The sequence below is a fragment of the Polistes canadensis genome, unplaced genomic scaffold (genome assembly GCF_001313835.1).
Source record: "Polistes canadensis isolate GaletaPanama2010 unplaced genomic scaffold, ASM131383v1 scaffold_67, whole genome shotgun sequence".
NCBI classification, from domain to species: Eukaryota; Metazoa; Arthropoda; class Insecta; order Hymenoptera; family Vespidae; genus Polistes; species Polistes canadensis.
Genome location: NW_014569614.1, coordinates 388,816 through 409,746, shown reverse-complemented (window position 1 = coordinate 409,746; position 20,931 = coordinate 388,816). Strand labels below are relative to the sequence as shown.

Here is a 20,931-nt window from a genome sequence, read left to right as displayed (position 1 = left end):
AGGAAGGGGAAATGGTTTAAAAGATGACCATAAGTGGACAGAGCTTTGGTAAACGGCAGCAGAAAATAATTATTTCTATAAGTAAATGTGTGTGAATATTTCTAAACCGTTTATGGTTTTTCAGATAGCATCACATATGTAGGATAGTTACTTTTTTAAGCACTTTCTTTTCTTTTTTTTTACAGATATGCACCATAAATTATGTACATTTATTTTTATTATACTATATTTTAGGTAGATTGCAAATGATTAAATATAAAATATTCCTAACTTGTAATTTCCATATGTGCATATATTGAAATTATACTAAAGTGTATTAGTTTTCAATAAAATCATTGATGTAACTTGAATTTTATTCAGATGCACTCCTCGTTTTTATTTTCTTATTCAGTTTTCAAAATTTTCTCTTCAATTTTGATAGTAATTAATTATAAGAATTTTTCGAATTAAACTCTTAGGGTGGGGTCTAAGAGTGGGGCTCATTAAAAAACGTTCTCGAGGTGATCATTTTCTTTGGTTTCAATTTAATTCGGATGTGGACATCTTYAGGATGCACATCCCTCGTGGGTCTTCAGAAGCGGTTACCTCCTCGTGGTTAGACCCGGGCAATGGATATTACTTTCCGTVTAATRTTTATCATATTTTDATATGCTATACATTACATTACAAGTAAAATCTAGCCAAAGACTGCTTACCAAAAACATTATAATAATAACTAGTTTCTTTCATTTTCCTAATCAATAACATATTACAATTCATTTCATTGTTTCCACTTTAATACTACATTCATATTATATCCCACATTAAAATACTCGATTTATTTTATAGGAACACTAAYCTTGTGYATTCTTTCAGWCGTTTTTGAYGTGCAGTGCGGTCGGTAAAGCACGTCTCGGTCGCGTTCGCGTTCGTGGTCGCGATAAAAAACTGTTTTATAGTTTTTAGCTCCAATTTGTATTCCTAAAAATCGTCAAAAAGATGCATATGTGTTTATAGTTAGAGTCAAAAATATTAAAATTTTCGTATTATTAAATTTTCAAGCTTGAATAACGTTCGGTAAATATTACAGTAATTTCTATTTTCTTGTTTTGTCTTTAAGATTTTTTACTGTAATCGTATTTTATTAAATTTGCAATTTTTCTTTTTCGTAAAATGCAATTTAAAAGTATTTCATAATAATTATTAGATATTATTTTTTATAGTAATTTAATATTTGTACTTTTTTTCTGTTTTGTATATATTTTTTTTTGTAAATGTAAAAAAATCACGCGTTTAAAATTAATTTTCATTGCATCGGTTAATAGAGATTTGATAAAAGTAAATAAAGAATTCAATTGAAAAGTGCATCTGCGAATTGGACGATTTATATGTCAGGCTATTTTATCACTTGATTCTATGAATAATATAGTTTTCTTTTTGTTACAGGTGATCATCGTTGGATTTAATAACAATATTTTGAGATTATTTTTGTTTGAACGGCATGACTACTTTTTAAAATATAAATATATATATTTATAAAGGCATTTTTGAAGGCACACACATTTTTATACACTAAAAATTGAATATAATTATTTAAAATTTTATTACAATATAATTAAACTATATATATACTATCAAAGAATATGTCATGTACTATCATATACTATCAAAGAATATTGTATTCTTTGATTGGATTGTACCGTCATCGCGTTAAGTTTCTAGTATCGTCCACTGGTGGTCTCGGTAGTAACTAAGATGAATCTGAGTAGATAAAAAAGGGGACTTGTGAGTTTCTGTGTACTTCTGTATTCTTTGCTATAACGATTGTTTAAAATATTTGTTATAACGATTTATTTAAAATAAAACATTTAGAAAAATGTCTGCGATGATAACTGCTGATTGGTTTCCTTTAGGACGTGACATATACTTTCGGTAATTAAATAATATATTTAATGCGTGCCTTCCAATGACATCTATTATAATTTTGTATACGACACACAAAGAAGTATAATTAAATAATATAAATGTAATTGTTTGTTGCAGAAAATTTGAGCTTTATCCACTTACTTTTCAAAACGAAGTAAGCAATACTAATTTAATAGCAGCAGCTCCTTATGGAGGTTCTATAGCTATTACCAGACATCCTAAAAAATTAGTTAAAGTCCAAGGAACCAATAAACCTGTAGTATTGATTTATACTTCAGCAGGAAAAATAACAGCTAAGTTTCAGGTAAATTAAACATAGTTATTCGTTAATGGATTGCATATAAAGATACTTCTATTCGTTCCAAATCAAATGGTTGTTTTTATATTTAAGTGGAATAGCGGTCAGTTAGTTCACTTAGGTTGGTCGCAACAAGAAGAATTACTTTGCGTTCAAGATGATGGCATGGTTCTTATTTACGATATGTTTGGAACGTATCAACATACTTTTGGCATGGGAAATGTGAGCTACGTTCATTCATAACAATATTATTGGTCATTATTATTGATTAAATATATTCTAGTATTGGTTTATTTATTGCTTTCTTGTATGTAGGAAGCAAAAGATACCAAGGTTATAGAAGCAAAATTTTTCACAACTCCGGTTGGTACAGGAGTCGCTGTCTTAACATCTGCATACAGAATTTTTTTAGTAACTAATGCATCGGAACCAAAGATCAGACGAATATCTAATATACCACGTAAGTTGAATTGTTTGTAATATTTAATATAGGAAAAGATTCTATATTTATTTATTACATATAAACTTGTGGTAGGCATTGGAGGCCCTATTGATTGTTGGCTTGTAGTGCATTATGACCGAGAAACTCAAATTATTTTCTCTAATGGAGAAGGTATATTCTTTTTGCATCAACCTTATACTACTACTACATCGATACCATTTGTAAGTTTGATGGTTTGATTTTCAAGAAATATTCTAAGTGAATTCTTAATTATTATTGCTTTGTTATAATATAGTTTGTTATTTTTTTAGAGTAATCTATTTAATAATAAGATAAATAATGTTTATGCAATGGCTGTGTCTCCAAATAATCGTCATATCGCTCTTTATGCAGACACTGGTCATTTGTATATTGGTTCATTTGATTTTAAAGAGAAATATTGTGAATGTGCTACGCACATGACAGAACCATTATCTTGTATAGCATGGTATAAATATTCTATACTTTTATAATAATAATATTTAAATATAAAAGTACTCTCTTACAGTTTGAAACATACACAAATATTAACATTAAATAATTGCAGGTGTGGAACAGAAGCTGTGATTTGTAGTTGGAATAGTACAGTGATGGTTGTTGGAAGATCAGCTGAAACTATAGTTTATACTTATGATGGACCAGTATATCTTATTCCAGAAATTGATGGAGTACGTGTCTTATCCAATTCCTCTCATGAAATGATACAAAAAGTTCCAAATGTTGTATTAAAAATATTTAGAATAAATTCGACAGATCCTGCATCATATCTGTTGGAAGCATCTAAACAATTTCAGAAGAAAAGTCACAAAGCTGACAGCTATATTGACTTGGTCAAAGATAAATTAGATTCAGCTATAATAGCTTGCATCGATGGAGCAAGTCACGAATTTGATTTTCAAACACAAAAATTATTAATAAGAGTAAGAGTCATGTTTCTATGCTACTAATATTTTCTTTTTAAATAAATAATTTTATATAATTGAGAAAAATACATTTTATATAGGCAGCTAAATTTGGTAAGGGATTCAGTAGAACAATGAATCCTGATAATTATGTTAGTATGTGCAGAACATTGAGGGTATTGAATGCAGTAAGACATCCGTCAATTGGAATACCATTAACATGTATACAGTATCCTTTAGTAATTTGTTGCTGTGATAATTAAAAACTAAACAATTGCAATCTATTTTGATTATTCTTAATTATAACAGATTTAATATTTTAACGAGCCAAGTTTTATTGGACCGATTGGTAGCAAGAAGACATTATTATTTAAGTATACAAATTTCACGTCATCTTCAACTTCCTGAAATAGATGGAGAAAGTAGGATATTAGCACATTGGGCTTGTTACAAGGTAAATTTTCTATAATTTTATTCTTTTATTATTGTATCTATGTATATGTGTGAATTAAATCGTCGTATTATTAAATAGTAAAACTTTTCGCTGTACTTGCAGGTCAAACAAACTCGATTAGATAAAGAACAAATAGCGGAAGAAATAGCTGATAAATTGGGATATGCTCCTGGTGTGTCATATAGTGAAATAGCAAAAAGGGCAGCAGATTGTGGTAGAAAGCAATTAGCTATTAAAGTAAATTTATTTTATTTAATGAGAATTTCAAATTTTCTCAAACCAAATAGCTATGAACTTATTCAATATTTCATAGTTGATAGATTACGAACCGCGTGCTCATTTACAAGTACCTTTGTTACTTACACTTGGTGAAGAACGAGCTGCATTACACAAAGCAGTAGAAAGTGGTAATACCGATCTCGTTTATACTGTTATACTTCACCTTCGAGAAAATATGACACTTGGAGATTTTCAAGTAAGAGTACAGAAAATCTCTATTATTTTCTTAATATTGAAATAATAGTATATAAGAAAACAATACATAATATTTGATAAAATATGCATTAATTTTATTACTCATTACAGATGTCTATAATGCATTGTCCTTTAGCAATGGCATTGTATATTAAATATTGTCAAAATCATAATCGAGAAACATTACGAGATATTTATAATCAGTACGATGATTTTCATTCACAAGCAATATGGTTTATTGCAGAAAGTTATCAACAAAAGGTTTATATAAAATATACATTTTAATATATTGTAATGATATTAAATAATATAGTATTTATTTATTTTGTATAGAATGCACGAGATACATTGCTTCAATCGGCACAAGAAAATTTTAAATTAGCACGCAATGATACAAATGCTGCTTTGACAGAAGAACAAATTAAACTGTTGCGTTATCAAAAATCTTTAGAAGAAACATTACATGAAACAATGATAGGAAAATCTCTTCACGACACGGTCAAAACATTATTACTTCAAAATGAATTAAAGCTTGCGGATAAATTGAAATCTGAATATCGAATACCTGAACGCAGGTATGGTATATAATAAACATTTTAAATTATATCAAAAAAAGTACACGTTTTAATTAAAAAAGAAATTGGAAAAAATATTATTTAGAAATAAATTGAAGTTTAATAATTATTCATTAAACTCCTTATAGATATTGGTGGTTAAGAATACAATGCCTCGCCGAACAACGTCTTTGGGGTGAATTAGAAAAATTATCAAAGAGTAAAAAATCTCCAATTGGTTATGAGGTAATGAAAATATTAACTACTAATTCATTTTAACATTCGAACAATTCTATGCGTGATTTGATACATTTTTTCTCAGCCATTTATTGATCAGTGCTTAAAGTATGATCAAGAACGGGAAGGAAAGAAATATTTGCCAAAAGTACAAGATGAATTAAAAGTAAAATATCTTGTTAAATTAAAGTAAGTATGATATTTTATTTTTATATCATTTTTATTCACTTCTCGGTATATAAATAGAAATTAATTATAACATAATGATATGATATAAAGTTGGTTCGTTTGTAATAATTCTATAGAATTTAAATCTATTTCATAATCTATACAGAATGTTAAACGAAGCAGCCCAAACAGCAGCAGAGCAAAAGGATGTTTCTGCTCTGACGTTTGTATTAGCACAATGTGGTCAGTCGGAAAAGCAATTAATAGATAAAATCAATATGCTTATTAAAAGTATCAAAACTTAAAGATTCCAATAAATTTAAACGATTGTATTATATTTTATTATATATATATATATATAAAAATTTATCTGACTGAAAACATATTAGACTTATAAACTTATATTTATACTTAAATGTAATTGTACATATTATAAACAACAATTTGTTATATCGTATTTATAATTTTTCATTAAATTTATTTATAATTCATACCAAAAAATTGCTATAATTGGATACACAATATCCAATTATATTTTCCCTTAATTGTGCAATAAGCAACTGATATTTACCAATAATAATACAGTAAAAAAATAGTAAGGTCCAATTGAAAAATCATGTTATCGAAATAAGTCTATATGTTGAGTTAGGAGATCTAAGTTTTGAAAAATCCTTATGTTTCAAAACTATATCAGCGACTATAAATTTTTCGATTTCTTCGCCGTTCTTCATTTGTTCGTTTGTTAACGACAACACATAATCATTTTCTTTGCTAACAATAATTACTTGTTGCTTTCTAGTCTGTAACATGTTAGCAATAACAAGCTGCAACAGAATGATTTATATCAACATAAAATTACTTGCAAATATAGAAGTATAGATAAATAAACATTATTTTAAAATGAAGTAATTCTTACATTGTGTTTGTACTTGTTCAAAGCAGTTCTTGCTTTTGAGACTAAAACATTTTCATCTGTTTCTAATTTAAATGAAATCACAAAGGCTTCTGGTACCCATAAATTAACTAAAGGTTCTAGCATTTTTGGAACTAGTTGAAGTGATATCGTTGGTGGACCATTAGAAGAAATTTTATGTACGGACTGGAATCAATTTAATGTTATAATAGATATACAAAAATGAATAATTTGATTAAATTAAAAATAAATACATACCATTTCATCAAATGGTACATAAAAGTCTGAAACAGCTGCAGCTAAATATAAAAGAGCTTTATCTTTTAAACAAGCTAATGCTTGACAAGCGGTTCTAAGTAGCCAAAGGTACTCGGTCAAAGTACTAAAACTAATTTGTATTAACTTATCCTGTTGCATTGTTTTTTTATATTTTTGTAATACCATTGCTACTTTTTCTGTATGTTCAGGTACAACTGTAAAAATAAGTTATACAAGCTTTTAAATAATCATTATGATAAGAATTAATATAATATATAATGAGTAATATATATATATATATATAGATAAATAAGCTTTACATTACAGCATTATACCTGTGACAACGCATTTATCTGCCTCCTCCGTTAAATTGAGCATATCCAAAACCTTATGTCCGATGAAATGTCTAGTAAATGGTTCTAAAGACTTGAGTCTATAATAAAATATTAGCATATCTTAAAGCAACACGCATTCATTAGAAATATATGTATTCTTTATCATTTGTAAGTTTTTTTACCTATACATAAATATTACGGCATATTTATGTTCCAAAAAATATTCAGCTGACGTAGATCCTCTGGATCCAGCACTAAAATTATCAACAAACCTAACAGTGTTATGTTCTAATGGAATCATTGTACCGCCGCTCTGCAATATTAATTATTGTAGTTACTCAATAAGCTTTTAAATATAATGTACAAGTAAATTGTTTCTTTAAATTAACATACCGTTATCAATACTACTTTATTGTTTTCTTGTAAATGTTTTTCAATAAATCTTTTTAAAAGATTTTCGGTTTGATTTAAATCTTGTGGAGGTGGATGTTTGGCAAAAAAATCTTCCCATGTTGAAGCCATAGTAATTATTTATATTTTTACTTAAAATAATATTTATATGTATATGTACATTTATATAAATTAGGTTATATAAATGAAGAAATTGATAACGTGTAAATATATAAGTATTTTCAATCAATCAAGTGAAAGATAATTTAATTGTCTTATCTTTAAACTTATTTAATTATTTTCGATAGACGTATGACATCACTCCATAAACTTGAAATTGTCAATTATGCATTGGTGACGATTACTACATTGATCATAAAAATCTAACATAACCTCTAATTTTATTTAATGCTAACTTCAGTGTCCAATCGATCGAAAAAACAAATGCTTCTGCTTCGGATATTTAAATCAATAATTGTTGATTTTTTTATGAAAATTTGATTTATTTATTAACGTAAACAATTAATAAAATGTTTAATAATGAAATGACATTAATGTAAAAGTTATTTTTATAACATTTCATTTGAGTACATTTACAATACATTTTTAAACATTTTCATTGCATAAAAATAATTATTATCAAAAAAAGAAACAATAAAGATATTTATAAATAATCCAAATTTGATTTTATATTCTAAATTAAAGGAAAGGTAAAATAAGAGATAATAGAAAACTGAAAATTATACTTAATAGTATTTCTATTTATTTAAAAATCATGAAATTTTTCAATAACTTACATCTATTCAATATATTTTAAAAATAAACTTAAAACATAACTAGTCATTTTTATTGAGAAAAATTTATAAATTACTTTTTAATGGATTTAAAACAACACTATGGACATTAAATAGATTTCTATACATAAGTATGATAATAGAATATGTAGAAAATGTATGAAAAGTTCATTCATTTTCTTAGTTACCTATCTACACAACAATACTACATAGAAAATTGTTTAGTATTCGGGTGCTTTGTTGGCATGTTCTTTGTAATCCACAGTAGAGTAGAACTAAAAAAACAAAGGAATAATAATGTAAGCATAAATTCAATACTTCTATTTGAGTAGTGTTTCTGAATCTAAATGAAATACAAATCTTGTATTCAAAGATTTACGTACTTTGTATTGTTTATCACGATATTCTTGCCAGGGTTCAGGGTTTTTCTTTAAAGACCACGTTACATCGGGATTACGAAGGGCTAAACGTAATGAGTAAAATGTAGCACCTGCTATACCAACTCCTAAAGCAATGAACAGTGGGATCAGCTGTAGGGAAATATTACGTCATTAATACTGTTCATTTGTATTAACAAATATAGAATTTCTATTGTATATATTATAATATATATTAATATAAATATTTACAGGATAATTCTTCTTTAAAGAAGATAGAGTAAGTCCACCCAGGATAGGGCCTGGTTTATTAACTTTGTTTTCTCCCATGTTTTTAATTTAGAGTTCTCGTCTTCGAATGAAGTACCAGGTACTTAACACCGACTAAGGTAACTTTTACTCATAAAATATATAATAGATATGCATTCGAATATCTATTTTTGTTAGTACTACGTATTATAGGAATGTTTGCTTTTTACTATGTAGATGCATTAACCAATAGTGCATTTGGATGATGGAGTTGACATTTTTATCTGTAGAGGACACTGTTTTCCCTACAAATATATATCATAGTATTTTTTTTAATTAAATTCATATATGTATATTTATGACTAATGTTTACATATTAATTAATTAAGAAATAAATAGTAAAATATATTTTTTTAATTTTATTAAAACAAAATTCTACATTCCATTACAACAACAATGGCAGATTTTGAGAAATGCTTGATATTCTTTGGTTGGCTGTATTGGTCGAGATTAGAAATTTCTTGTGAAGAAAATGTAGACAATGTCAAATATCTATTATCGTGAATATCCCACGGCGGTATTCCGCCCGTAAAAGTTAATTTTTATCAGTTCGGGTGTCCGTATAAATATAAATGTTGATCTCAACCATGCACGAGTATGAAAATATACACTTTGATTGTGTTGAGTAATAAATGAGCTATTTGAAATGTAATACTTCTTTAAACTTTGTTGATTTTAAATTTGTTCATTTAATTTCACCATCGTCGAATGTCAAGACAACAGATTGAAGTGGATATGAATTATTGTTAAGAATTTAATTATTGTACAGTATTAACTATTGCCAACAGTATATATGGTTTGGTTATCGGACAAGGAAATGGTCTTTTCGACAAGCCTCCAAGGGCAAGCTTCGCATGAAGCTTTGCTCAGTAGACAAGATGCTGAAATCAAGCTTTTGGAAACAATGAGACGATGCTTGACAACGAAAGTTAAATCTGATCGTGAATATGCAGCAACTATTACTTCTTTAACATTGCAGGGTAAAAAAATAGAGCGCAGTGAAGATCTTGTTGGGAGTTTGATTGCACAGGTATATCTTTTTACTTCTATTGATCATTACATTCATTGAGAAATTAATACCAAGTAAGTACTTTTTTGTGTTTAATTTTTATATATCATATATGTTGTAGAGTTGGAAAGATATTATGGAATCGATAGATCAAACTGCAAAATTAATTAAACAGCAAGCAGATTCTATAGAAAATATTGTTATAGAACACATTAGCGTTTTGTATTCTGAACGAAGAAGAGCAAGAAAGGTTTATCAAGAGGAGCAAACTTGGTTGAATAATCAATTCCAACAGGTAATGCAAATTTGATATTATAGAATGTTATTTTATTATTATATTTTTATACATTTGGTTAATCTACAAAAGTATGGTTTTTAGTTGACGGATGATGTTGCCAGGAAGAAGATGGAGTATCAAAAAAATTTGGAGGTATATAAGTTGATGAGGTCTAGATTCGAAGAACATTATATTAAATGTGAGTATATATTTAATATTACAAAATAATAATATTTCTTTTACTAAGTTTTAATTAATAAAACATTTATATTGATTTCAGCTGGTCGAGGAGGTAGGAAGTTAGATGAAGTAAGAGAAAAGTACCAAAAAGCTTGCAGGAAGCTACATTTAACGCACAATGAATATGTTTTACTGTTGGGTGCTGTAACAGAATGCGAATATGATTTAAGGACTTGTTATTTGCCTAGTCTACTTCGTCGACAACAAGCTATACACCAAGAGTTTATTACATCATGGTAAGACAAGTTGATTAAATAAACAAAAAATTCTAGGCTTTAAAATATTAATTATTAATATATAAATAAAACCTAGTAAAATGTCATTTTGGTAATTAATAGGAATATTTACATATATTGTTTATCATAATTATTTCTATTTTATATTTGCAGGAAAGAGATACTTCATGATATAGTAAAATATTCCGATTTTACCACTGATAAATTTTTAGAAATACATTCAAGAATGCAAAAAGCCGTCGATACAGTTAAACCTATCGAAGAGTATAGAGATTTTATAGGGAAACATAAGTAGGTTTTTTTTTAACATTTTCTTTTTAACTTGTTATACAAAAATTATACTGTGGTAACGAATATTATAATATTAATCTAGAACTAGGGCAGTTTCACCAATAAGATTCACCTTCGATGAGAATCTCGTAGATGATACTTCAGGAAAATTACTACCCAACAAATTGACTGTGGATAATTTAACTATTGATTGGTTAAGAAGTAGACTTAACGAATTGGAAATTTCTCTTAAAGCAACACAACAAAATCGTCAGAATCCACAATTTTCTCCTGGATATAACAGCGATTCTAAGTAAGATCATAAATTTGTATTTTAAGAAAATTATTTCAAAAAAACAAATAATTAATCAATGAAATCATGTAATCCATTAGTTCGATACTATCGTTATTTTAAAAGAATCTTTGCATTTCACTTATTTCATTAGGATTTCTACCTTAGACTATTCTATTGAAAGGGAAGAATTGAGACTACTTTGTCAAGAAAAAAAATTACAAAGACAGGTTGATGTTATCAGAGCTGCTCTTAATGAATTGGGATGCGAAGAATTGCCTTCAGGATGTGATCTATCTATGGAAGGCTCGTACACCGACCCTCCGGCAATAAATAAGGTAGGTTTTAATATATATCTTCATATACATTTGTGTATAATCCTTAAAACATAAAATATTATTTTTAGTTTACTTTTTAAAAATATTTACTTATTAGCACTGCTATATTAAAGAGCTGGTCTATTGATTAACGATTGAAACAAAATTTATTCCATAATCAAATATTCGATGTTAAATATTTATAGCACATATACCATGCGCACATATGTGTTTTATCAAGTGTAATTATATATATATTTCTAAAATGAATCTCCCCACAAGTGTAATAAAAAAAAAAAAAATCTTATATAATATACGCGAATTTTTCATTAAATAAGTTTAGTTAGCTCTACTACACTTGCAGAAAAGCACAGTTGCAGATAATGGTTTGTTTACACTAAGAAGAAATCAACGCTTTCTGACGATAATAAAGTCACCTTTCAAGTCTTTGCCAGCAATAAGTGATTCGAAAAATGGATTAATTAGGGCCAGTAGTGAAGGTGTTACAACAAAAGCAGACAGTGTTCCCCCAGTTGTATGTGTTGTATATTTTATTTGTGTGGTGTGTGCATGCAAGCACATATTGTACATTTATATGCTTTAATATATATACGTATTAAGTTAAAGTTAATTAGTTAAACGATTATACATACAGCACATCTGTTTATACTAACTGTTTTTTTTCGTCCTTTCATAAATTTAAACCAAATTTTTATATTTTTTTCAAGATATAACCAAAAATGCTAATTTAGCACTAATAAATTCTAATTTAAAAAATATGACCAAAAAGTTAATCAAACTTTATTATGTCAAGCATGTTGAATTATCGGTATTTATTTGAAGTATAGCATTTTTACTAATAGTCCAGAATTTGAACAAACACAGAACATCTTGCAGTTATATATACGAAGAGAACAAAAAACTGATTTTATTCAATTTCTTTTTACTTATTTATATTACAATAAATTATTAGAAACGCATGTTTGATCCAGGTACCATTACGTTATGTCTCACATTTGACCAATAATCAAAAAGGAAATGGAGATTTAATGGAAGAAGAATGGTTCCACGGTGTTCTACCAAGAGAAGAAGTTGTAAGATTACTTGTTAATGAAGGAGACTTTTTAGTGCGTGAAACAACAAGAAATGACGAATGTCAAATAGTTTTATCTGTTTGTTGGGATGGTCATAAACATTTTATTGTACAAACTACGCCAGAGGTATGTAAATAATTTTAATAATTAATATTAAATACATACAAGATTTTTTATCTCATTAGAAATATTAAATTTATTTATTTATTTATTTATTTATTTATTTATTTATATATATTTAATAGAAATGAATCCAATTTTAGGGACATTATAGATTTGAGGGTCCAACATTCCCATCAATACAAGAATTAATTGGGCATCAATGGGTGTCTGGCTTACCTGTAACCAGTCGTTCTGGGGCTATTCTTAAAACACCAATATTACGCGAACGGTGGGAGCTTAATAACGATGACGTAATTCTTCTTGAAAAAATAGGTCGAGTAAGTAATTTAATTTCCATGCAATTTGATACGTGTATGAAATATACTTTAAAAATAGAATGGTGACTATAGAATATTCATTATCGTAGGGCAATTTTGGAGATGTATACAAAGCACAGCTTAAAAAATGCAAGACTGATGTAGCTGTAAAAACTTGTAAAGTAACATTGCCAGATGAACAGAAAAGGAAGTTCTTGCAGGAAGGTAGAATTTTGAAACAGTATGATCATCCAAATATAGTTAAACTTATTGGCATTTGTGTTCAAAAACAGCCGATTATGATAGTAATGGAATTGGTCCCAGGTAATATATTTATTTTTATAAACTTGTATTAAAATTTAATTGATGTTATTACATTATTATATCTACATCTATTAGGGGGATCATTGTTAACATATTTAAGAAAAAATGCTAGCACAATTACTCAACGAGAACAACTACGAATGTGTAAGGATGCAGCTGCAGGTATGCGTTATTTAGAATCAAAGTATTGCATACACCGAGACTTAGCAGCTCGAAACTGTCTCGTAGGTAAATAAATAAATATTATAAGAAACTTTTTATTATAAAATGTTGACATTAAAGAATAAATATTTTAATGAATAATAATTATATCTTAGGTTACGAGTCGATAGTGAAAATCTCTGATTTTGGAATGTCAAGAGAAGAAGAAGAATATATTGTATCGGATGGAATGAAACAAATTCCTATCAAATGGACTGCACCAGAGGCACTTAATTTTGGTAAATATATATGCAAAATAACTTGTTGATAAATTATATATTTATTAAAATATAATTGTTTTTGAAATTATTATTATTATTAGGTAAATACACTTCGCTTTGTGATGTTTGGAGTTATGGTGTTCTTACGTGGGAAATATTTTCTAAAGGTGGTAATCCATACAGTGGTATGTCAAATTCTCAGGCACGTGAAAAAATTGACGAAGGTAATTGATCATATAACTTATTAGTCTAATAACATTTGTTGAATTTTGATAAATGGTTCAAATATATATTCGCCATGTAGGATATCGCATGCCAGCACCAGAAAATGCTCCGGATGAAATATATCGATTAATGTTACGTTGTTGGGAATATGAACCAGAAAAACGACCACATTTTGAACAGATATATACCGTTGTTGAAACATTATCACAAGCTTATTTATAAATAATTATCAATGGCACATATTTTTTTACAAATTTACAGAAAAATGTAGTTTTCAAAGGCAATTGTAAATTTATCTTAATATCGACGTATCAGGAAAAAAAGTAAAGTATTTGGAAAACTTAATATTTAATCAATAATATTTTGTATCTGTACATTTTTATAAAATTAACATAAGTGAATATTTTCTCTTTTGTTTTATGAAAGATATAACATTTACGATCGATATTTAATTGATAACTTTGACAAGATATAAATGATATATTTCATATCCAAGGTGCTGCAGACAATTAGGTATTATTTTAACGTAGTTTCTTTGATTTTTGAAATTATTGCAATTCTATGTTAATAATCGTTTAAATTTTAGCTACGTTATCAAATTTATTATTTTATTTACTTAGCAAAAGATCTATCCAAAATTTCATTGCTATGCATTAGAAATTATTATAAGCGTCCGTCCATGTTACATTTTTATAGAATCTGAATTTCTGTTCTTTGGTATTAATCCACTTAAGTTTAAATTTTAGTCAATCTTTTTTTCAGTATACTTTCATATTCATAAAAATAATTTATAAAAACAAAATTTTTTGTGGACGATCTTTAGTTTTACTTACGAAATATATTTTTACGTTAGATATATACAATAAAGTCGATTTATAATATTTGTAAAAGATTTTAAAAATATATTATTTATATAAAATAATCAAAGAAAACATACCTCGTATTTCTTTACAAGAAAATACTTGTGTATATAAAAATTATTATTCTAGCTTTGTTTATAAAAAGTTCAAGCGCAATACAATACTTGCTGGACGAAGTATTTCAATAGCAGTATTAAAATATACATATATATATTTACGTATATAATCAATTTTAATGAAACTCTTATTTTATTTTATTTAAATACCATTCAATATATATGTGCACAATCAGTTTTTACTTCTCATCAAAATTTATTGGAAAGAATTTTATTATAAGTGAGCTTGATGATGATAAAGATGTTTTAATTTTAAGCGTGCAATATTTATTATATCTATTTTATAGATAGCTCCTGTCTTTGAAAAAACCTTGCATTTTTTTTTTTATAAAATCAAAGATCGATTTCGATCGTTAAAAAAAATTTCTCGAAGGAATTTTTTTGTTAAACGGGAACTATCCATATAGATTTTATTATCGTATGTATATAAAGTGTGCAAAAGTAAATAAGTAAAATTACTTTCCCTTAAACTTTGTATGATGTATGAGTATCTACTTCGTTGTAAAGCAAATTATAATATTATAATATCATATAGAAAAATTGATACCGTTATGGAAAACGTAATACTAGAAATATGTTACATATATGTGTTTATTTTTCAGTCTTCAATGAACTGGATATAAATCTAATCAAAAATTGTAATCCCAAAAGATGTTGGTGTTCACGTTATGTATATATATTATTATGATCTTTATTTTTATTGCATATTGTTTTCTTTTTAATTATTATTATTATTATTATGCAAATAATTATACAAATTTATGAAAAAATTTACAATTAATCTTATATTTCAAGTATATAAAAATGTTTTCTTTTCTTATTTTTTTTTTTTTTTATAAATATCTCTCATAGTTACAGATATATTCTTTTTTCTTTCTATTATAAAAAAAAGAAATTATAATAATAGTAAATTAAACTGATTCATGTATGCCATGTTTTATTCAATATAAAATATATAATTGTTACAAATACAGTTTTATAAGTTCATCACTAACAGCAGAAGGAGTTAAAATTCCTAAATCGGTAAATAAAAGACTAATATAATAAGGCGGAGTATAATCTACCAGTGGATGTTCTTTTTGGAGATCCGATTTTAAAGTACTCGCCATATACTGTAATGCAGATATTTAGTGGATAATTAATATTATTATCAAATATATATATATATATATAGAGAGAGAGAGAGAGAGAGAAAGAGCAAAATATATATTTTATAACATACTTTAAATTCATCAGGAAGATCCACTTGATTCAATGGATATATCCTTGAGAATTTGAAACTTTCGGTCAATACGTAAAAAGGCTTTTTTACCTCTTTAGCACACATTGCCATTGTATAAGTACCCACCTTAAGAAATAAAATACTAGATAAATCAAATTATATTTAATACAGTTGAGAGATCAAGATCTCAAACGTTAATGATTAATATATACTTTATTTATAACTCCACCGCTTTCTGCAACACCTTCTGCTCCAACCATTACCATGTCGACCTGTTCCATAATATATCCCATTGCGGAATCTAATATCAATGTACAAGAAATTCCCATTTTTGTTAAATTTTGACACATCTCGACTCCGCTATTATCAGGGGAAGAACTAGTAACATATACTTCAAATATTTTATTACAAGCAGCTGCTTCTTTCATTGCTTGCAATACAACTCTAGATTTGGAATGAGTGAGTATTGTCTGCAAACAAAAATAAATTTTGTTTAAAATAATAAAAATATAAATAATTTGAAATAAAACTAATTAATTGTACAATACACATACGGAACCATCAGTGATAAAATGTGCTGCTACTTTTGCAACTTTTCCTCGTGCAGCAACTAACTTTTCATAAAATACTTTCCCTCTATGAAGCATAATTCCTTTGCATTCTGCGAATGACTATGTTTTTAAACGATTATTATAATACCAAATTGTACAAATTAACAATTATTGTATTATTATTTTTACCGGTGTGTCTAATGTCGCTAAAGTGATGAATCGAAGAAATAATTCGCTTCCTGAAGCGATAGCAGTTACAGGATTATCCGTAGACCTCATTGCATTCACTGCATTTTGCAAACAATACCTTAGCTCTTGGACTGTTTCTGCTGTTAAAAATTGATAAATAAATTCATAGATTTTATTTTATCAATTAATATTTATAAATTAATATAGTTACTTAAAAAAAAATATTTTCAATGTAATTAATATACATATTGTATTGGACTTACACTTAGAATGTTCCAAGACTTTTAGTAAAGTTCGTATAGCAGCCATACCAGCTGACACATCCTTCTCATACTTAATAATACCATTAAAATATTCACAAATTTCTAAAACAATAGATGAATAAATTAATTTTTATTAAATAAATTTAGTAAACATCATATATAGAATCGTATGCCATAAAATCATATGTTACACATTATTTTGCCTGTTTAGATATCTTATAAAGTAAATTACCTGTTTGCTCCATATTTTTTCATTTATTGTCAATAATATATATATATATATAAATATGTTTATAATTTTATTATTAATTTTTTAGCATAAATTTTGTATAGCCATCACAAAAACGCATGTTTTAACATATGATTTGATTGCAATGCCTCATAGTGTTGCTTTCAAGAAACTTAAAAACAGCTTTCTTAGTCTGTCGCTAGGATATCTATATAACAGTGTCGTGCTTGTTAGCACGTGTGATTTTAGTATATGTAATTAATATTGTTGTAATTATTAATATTTTTGTTAACATATAGTGAAAGAAAAACGCAACAAACAAAATGGTTGTAATAGGGAAGAAGAAAGTAAGAATTAATTTGTACATTTATATAATTAACATTGAAAATATTTTAGGTTATAATGTTATCTGCTTAACAAAATAATTATAACATATATAGTTTTTAAAATAATTTAAATAACATGTATTTTACGTATTTTACAGTATCAATCAGGAGAAGGAGCACAGTTTATGACCAGAAAATCTGCATTGAAGAAATTGCAACTTTCTTTAAATGATTTTCGCAAACTATGTATATTGAAAGGAATTTATCCAAGGGAGCCTCGTAATCGTAAAAGAGCACAAAAAGGTGAAGTTGGAATAAAAACCTTGTATCATAAAAAGGATATTCAATTCTTAATGCACGAACCGATAATATGGAAATTAAGGGATTACAAAGTGAGTTAATATCTATCACTCTAATATTTTGCTTTGAAACATTATCTATGTATGTCTAATTTCTTTTTAGATATTCAATAGAAAAGTTGGAAGGGCAAGGGCACTTAGAGATTTTGCTGAAATGAAAAGATATTTAAGTAATCATCCGACTTTGAAATTGGATCATATCGTCAAAGAACGCTATCCAACATTTGTAGACGCTTTGAGAGATTTAGATGATTGTTTAACATTATGTTTCTTGTTCAGTACATTCCCATCATTAGCTCATATACCACGCGATCAATCAGCTCTATGCAGAAGACTAACTATTGAATTTTTACATTTCGTCATAGCGGCTAAAGCCTTAAGAAAAGTTTTTATATCCATAAAAGGTTATTACTATCAAGCGGAAATTAAAGGTCAAACGATAAATTGGATCGTACCACATCATTTCTCTTTTGAACCGCAAGAGAAAAGAGAAGTTGATTTCAAAGTTATGTCCATATTTGTGGAATTTTATGTCGTAATGCTTGGATTTGTTAATTATAGACTTTATCATTCTCTTAATTTGTTTTATCCACCACAATTTAATAATACTGGTAAGATGATTTTATTCATTTTCTTTCTATATTTTATTAAGCGAAAAGGAAAGAGGTAATGAATGATATTTTAATAAGTAATACATTTTTAGGCCAATGCGAAAAGAATCTTGTAGATGAGGAAGCATTTGTATCGGAAAGAATAAATGCATTGAATGTACCACTTAAGGCATTAGATCCTACCATACAAAGCATAGATGATGAAGAAATGGAAATAGATCAATTTTCTAAGGTAAAAGAATTTAATTATTGAATAATATGCATCTTCTCGAAAATATCAATAAACGTTTGTAATTATTTGTTTAGGATGTTGATGCTCAACAATTGGAAGCAGTTAAATTAGAAGCTGATAAAATAAAAAAATTGAAGACTTTATTTAAAGGTTTAAAATTCTTTTTGAACAGAGAAGTACCGAGAGAACCATTAGTTTTTGTTTTACGTTGCTTTGGCGGAGAAGTTTCTTGGGATAAGCTATTGTTCGTTGGTGCTACTTTTGATGAAAATGATGAAACAATCACGCATCAGATTGTGGACAGACCTAGTATGGATAAACAATTCTTGTCTAGGTAGTTAATTTATTTTTAAATATATATAATTATAAATATATTTCATTGTACTTTTGTTTTCTGTCTAATTATTGCTGTGAATATTTTCTTTATTTTACTTATATAATTCGTTAAATAATATAGAAATTACGTACAACCACAATGGGTGTTCGATTCAGTGAATGCAAGAGAATTGTTGCCTATACAGAAGTATTTAATGGGCGCTGTTCTTCCACCACATTTGTCTCCATTTAACGAGAGTCGATTAGATCAAACATACATTCCACCAGAGGAACGCGCATTGATGAATCCTGAATATAAACTCAGAGATGGTAAATAATATAATCTTAAATTAATACAATATCTTTCAATATTTATAATTTAATTCAATAATATATATGCAGTTGAAGATGAAGAATTATCTTCTGAGAATGAAGAAGATAAGCAGGAAAATGAAACAGCAGACAAGGAAGAAGGTAACGAAGAAGAAGAAGAAGATGAAGAAGAAGAAGATGAAGAAGAGGAAGATGATGATAAGGATGAAATTCAGGTATCAGATGAAGAAAAAGAAAAAGAAAAGGAACGCGAACGAATGCGAAAGGTGATTAAACAACTGTTTTATATATTTAAATATGAATTACTTTTCCTTTTTTTTATTGTTTACAAAAAAATGTTTATAAATTTTAGAAAAAAGCGATGCAGGTGAAGGCCGGTAAAATAAGGAAGGAAGATCCTTACGAAAAGGAACGTCAAGATAAACAGGAATATCGATTGAGAGAAAAAATGATTAAGAAAAAACATCGTAATTTGTATAAGAGCATGATGCAAGGTCGTAAAGAGAGAGCTAAAGAAATCTGGTTACTGCGAAAAAAGAGGCGAATTCACGACAATACTGAGAAAGAAAAATATAAGGAAGCTCGTAAATTGCGAAAGCGCAATCTTATTGAATAAGTAGAAAAACCTAAGAGGGAGACGAAATAATTATAATTTTAATTGCGATGAAAAAGAAAAAAAAGAATTGAAAAAAAAGACAAATGATAGTTTTTTTTATGACTTTCCTAATTCTTATACAAACTAATGTAAGATCACTTATGCAGTCACTTTCTCGATCAATATATATATACAGTTATGTATTATAGAAAGAAAGAGAAAGATGCTTTCGATCCAGTCCTCCCACCGAAAGTGCACCCACGCATTCAACAGTCCTGATCTTTGCTTTTTCCATCGAAGGACTTTGAAGGCCAGACTTCCTACACTTTTAAACCCACGCGTTCTCCTCACACGTATATACGTGCATTAATATATACATATTATATATTTACAGAGTGTGGTTTTATTACAACGATGATATCATCGAACATAAGGATTTCTGTTCTAGTATATTGATCTTGAAAAGTGAATTTTTTCTTTTTTTCTTTATGATTGAATAATTCAATATCCTTTTAACCTGATTTCATTTTATTCTGAAATATTGCGTATTATATTTTGTATTGGATAGATATTTTATTATAATTCAAAGATCAGTTTTATTAGTAATAAAAATAAAAAAATGAGTATGACGTGTACGAAGAAAATGATGACGGAGAGCTAATTTTACCACGCTAATTCAACTCTATAATTTGGTAGATAGATGTGCGTACGTATCTATGCGAGATCCTGTGTATCCACATATGTGTTAGGACTATA

The 20,931-nt window shown here is 27.4% G+C and overlaps 6 protein-coding genes across 8 annotated transcripts; 3 read left to right on the top strand and 3 right to left on the bottom strand.

Annotated features, from left to right (window-relative positions):
* The first annotated feature begins 1,781 nt into the window (after window positions 1–1,781).
* On the top strand, window positions 1,782–5,871 carry LOC106786199 (vacuolar protein sorting-associated protein 16 homolog). The gene is made up of 16 exons (XM_014747334.1): window positions 1,782–1,911; window positions 2,023–2,209; window positions 2,297–2,425; window positions 2,519–2,663; window positions 2,739–2,866; window positions 2,957–3,132; window positions 3,232–3,604; window positions 3,688–3,815; window positions 3,896–4,040; window positions 4,143–4,277; window positions 4,354–4,515; window positions 4,626–4,775; window positions 4,848–5,089; window positions 5,218–5,314; window positions 5,391–5,494; window positions 5,640–5,871. Exons 1-16 carry the CDS (start codon window positions 1,856–1,858, stop codon window positions 5,776–5,778), a joined length of 2,496 nt encoding a protein of 831 aa, XP_014602820.1. The 5' UTR covers window positions 1,782–1,855; the 3' UTR covers window positions 5,779–5,871.
* Window positions 5,872–5,974: 103 nt separating this feature from the next.
* On the bottom strand, window positions 5,975–7,776 carry LOC106786200 (phosphopantothenate--cysteine ligase). Its single transcript, XM_014747335.1, has 6 exons — window positions 7,373–7,776; window positions 7,162–7,292; window positions 6,980–7,077; window positions 6,645–6,859; window positions 6,390–6,572; window positions 5,975–6,297 (listed from the first exon to the last, which is right to left on the bottom strand). The coding sequence occupies exons 1-6, from the start codon at window positions 7,499–7,501 to the stop codon at window positions 6,088–6,090; spliced, it is 966 nt and encodes a 321-aa protein (XP_014602821.1). The 5' UTR covers window positions 7,502–7,776; the 3' UTR covers window positions 5,975–6,087.
* A 333-nt stretch (window positions 7,777–8,109) lies between these two features.
* On the bottom strand, window positions 8,110–9,052 carry LOC106786173 (cytochrome c oxidase subunit NDUFA4). The gene is made up of 3 exons (XM_014747283.1): window positions 8,793–9,052; window positions 8,547–8,693; window positions 8,110–8,438 (listed from the first exon to the last, which is right to left on the bottom strand). The coding sequence occupies exons 1-3, from the start codon at window positions 8,868–8,870 to the stop codon at window positions 8,385–8,387; spliced, it is 279 nt and encodes a 92-aa protein (XP_014602769.1). The 5' UTR covers window positions 8,871–9,052; the 3' UTR covers window positions 8,110–8,384.
* A 165-nt stretch (window positions 9,053–9,217) lies between these two features.
* LOC106786197 (tyrosine-protein kinase Fps85D) lies at window positions 9,218–15,770 on the top strand. Of its 2 annotated transcripts, XM_014747331.1 has the most exons (15): window positions 9,218–9,879; window positions 9,980–10,153; window positions 10,238–10,334; window positions 10,416–10,611; window positions 10,765–10,902; window positions 10,985–11,194; window positions 11,328–11,511; window positions 11,855–12,025; window positions 12,483–12,710; window positions 12,848–13,024; window positions 13,114–13,327; window positions 13,403–13,555; window positions 13,645–13,767; window positions 13,851–13,973; window positions 14,054–15,770. In XM_014747331.1, exons 1-15 carry the CDS (start codon window positions 9,643–9,645, stop codon window positions 14,194–14,196), a joined length of 2,568 nt encoding a protein of 855 aa, XP_014602817.1. In that variant the 5' UTR covers window positions 9,218–9,642; the 3' UTR covers window positions 14,197–15,770. The 2 variants fall into 2 exon arrangements, with proteins under 2 accessions (XP_014602817.1, XP_014602816.1); XM_014747330.1 differs by lacking the exon at window positions 11,855–12,025 and having other exon boundaries at window positions 9,225–9,879.
* A 103-nt stretch (window positions 15,771–15,873) lies between these two features.
* LOC106786198 (translation initiation factor eIF-2B subunit alpha) lies at window positions 15,874–17,449 on the bottom strand. Of its 2 annotated transcripts, XM_014747332.1 has the most exons (7): window positions 17,408–17,449; window positions 17,176–17,277; window positions 16,913–17,052; window positions 16,727–16,843; window positions 16,385–16,642; window positions 16,173–16,298; window positions 15,874–16,062 (listed from the first exon to the last, which is right to left on the bottom strand). In XM_014747332.1, exons 1-7 carry the CDS (start codon window positions 17,418–17,420, stop codon window positions 15,913–15,915), a joined length of 906 nt encoding a protein of 301 aa, XP_014602818.1. In that variant the 5' UTR covers window positions 17,421–17,449; the 3' UTR covers window positions 15,874–15,912. The 2 variants fall into 2 exon arrangements, with proteins under 2 accessions (XP_014602818.1, XP_014602819.1); XM_014747333.1 differs by lacking the exon at window positions 17,408–17,449 and having other exon boundaries at window positions 16,913–17,049.
* A 145-nt stretch (window positions 17,450–17,594) lies between these two features.
* LOC106786203 (pescadillo homolog) lies at window positions 17,595–20,274 on the top strand. Its single transcript, XM_014747340.1, has 8 exons — window positions 17,595–17,751; window positions 17,889–18,122; window positions 18,193–18,700; window positions 18,793–18,932; window positions 19,007–19,266; window positions 19,390–19,577; window positions 19,650–19,846; window positions 19,933–20,274. The coding sequence occupies exons 1-8, from the start codon at window positions 17,728–17,730 to the stop codon at window positions 20,194–20,196; spliced, it is 1,815 nt and encodes a 604-aa protein (XP_014602826.1). The 5' UTR covers window positions 17,595–17,727; the 3' UTR covers window positions 20,197–20,274.
* Window positions 20,275–20,931: the final 657 nt, after the last annotated feature.

Coding starts and splice junctions, on each gene's coding strand:
- LOC106786199 (XM_014747334.1), top strand. CDS start 1,856: ATGTCTGCGATGATAACTGCTGATTGGTTTCCTTTAGGACGTGACATA. Junction 3,816..3,895: donor ATACCATTAACATGTATACA/GTATCCTTTAGT, acceptor TAATTATAACAG/ATTTAATATTTTAACGAGCC. Junction 4,516..4,625: donor TGACACTTGGAGATTTTCAA/GTAAGAGTACAG, acceptor TACTCATTACAG/ATGTCTATAATGCATTGTCC.
- LOC106786200 (XM_014747335.1), bottom strand. CDS start 7,501: ATGGCTTCAACATGGGAAGATTTTTTTGCCAAACATCCACCTCCACAA. Junction 7,078..7,161: donor GCCGTAATATTTATGTATAG/GTAAAAAAACTT, acceptor ATTTTATTATAG/ACTCAAGTCTTTAGAACCAT. Junction 6,573..6,644: donor ATGTACCATTTGATGAAATG/GTATGTATTTAT, acceptor AATTGATTCCAG/TCCGTACATAAAATTTCTTC.
- LOC106786173 (XM_014747283.1), bottom strand. CDS start 8,870: ATGGGAGAAAACAAAGTTAATAAACCAGGCCCTATCCTGGGTGGACTT. Junction 8,694..8,792: donor CTTTAAAGAAGAATTATCCT/GTAAATATTTAT, acceptor ATTTCCCTACAG/CTGATCCCACTGTTCATTGC. Junction 8,439..8,546: donor ATCGTGATAAACAATACAAA/GTACGTAAATCT, acceptor TTGTTTTTTTAG/TTCTACTCTACTGTGGATTA.
- LOC106786197 (XM_014747331.1), top strand. CDS start 9,643: ATGGTTTGGTTATCGGACAAGGAAATGGTCTTTTCGACAAGCCTCCAA. Junction 12,026..12,482: donor CAGACAGTGTTCCCCCAGTT/GTATGTGTTGTA, acceptor TGTTTGATCCAG/GTACCATTACGTTATGTCTC. Junction 13,328..13,402: donor AGTAATGGAATTGGTCCCAG/GTAATATATTTA, acceptor TACATCTATTAG/GGGGATCATTGTTAACATAT.
- LOC106786198 (XM_014747332.1), bottom strand. Junction 17,053..17,175: donor AGTCTTGGAACATTCTAAGT/GTAAGTCCAATA, acceptor AATTTTTAACAG/CAGAAACAGTCCAAGAGCTA. Junction 16,063..16,172: donor ATCTTCCTGATGAATTTAAA/GTATGTTATAAA, acceptor TCTGCATTACAG/TATATGGCGAGTACTTTAAA.
- LOC106786203 (XM_014747340.1), top strand. CDS start 17,728: ATGGTTGTAATAGGGAAGAAGAAA. Junction 17,752..17,888: donor TTGTAATAGGGAAGAAGAAA/GTAAGAATTAAT, acceptor CGTATTTTACAG/TATCAATCAGGAGAAGGAGC. Junction 19,578..19,649: donor TGAATATAAACTCAGAGATG/GTAAATAATATA, acceptor ATATATATGCAG/TTGAAGATGAAGAATTATCT.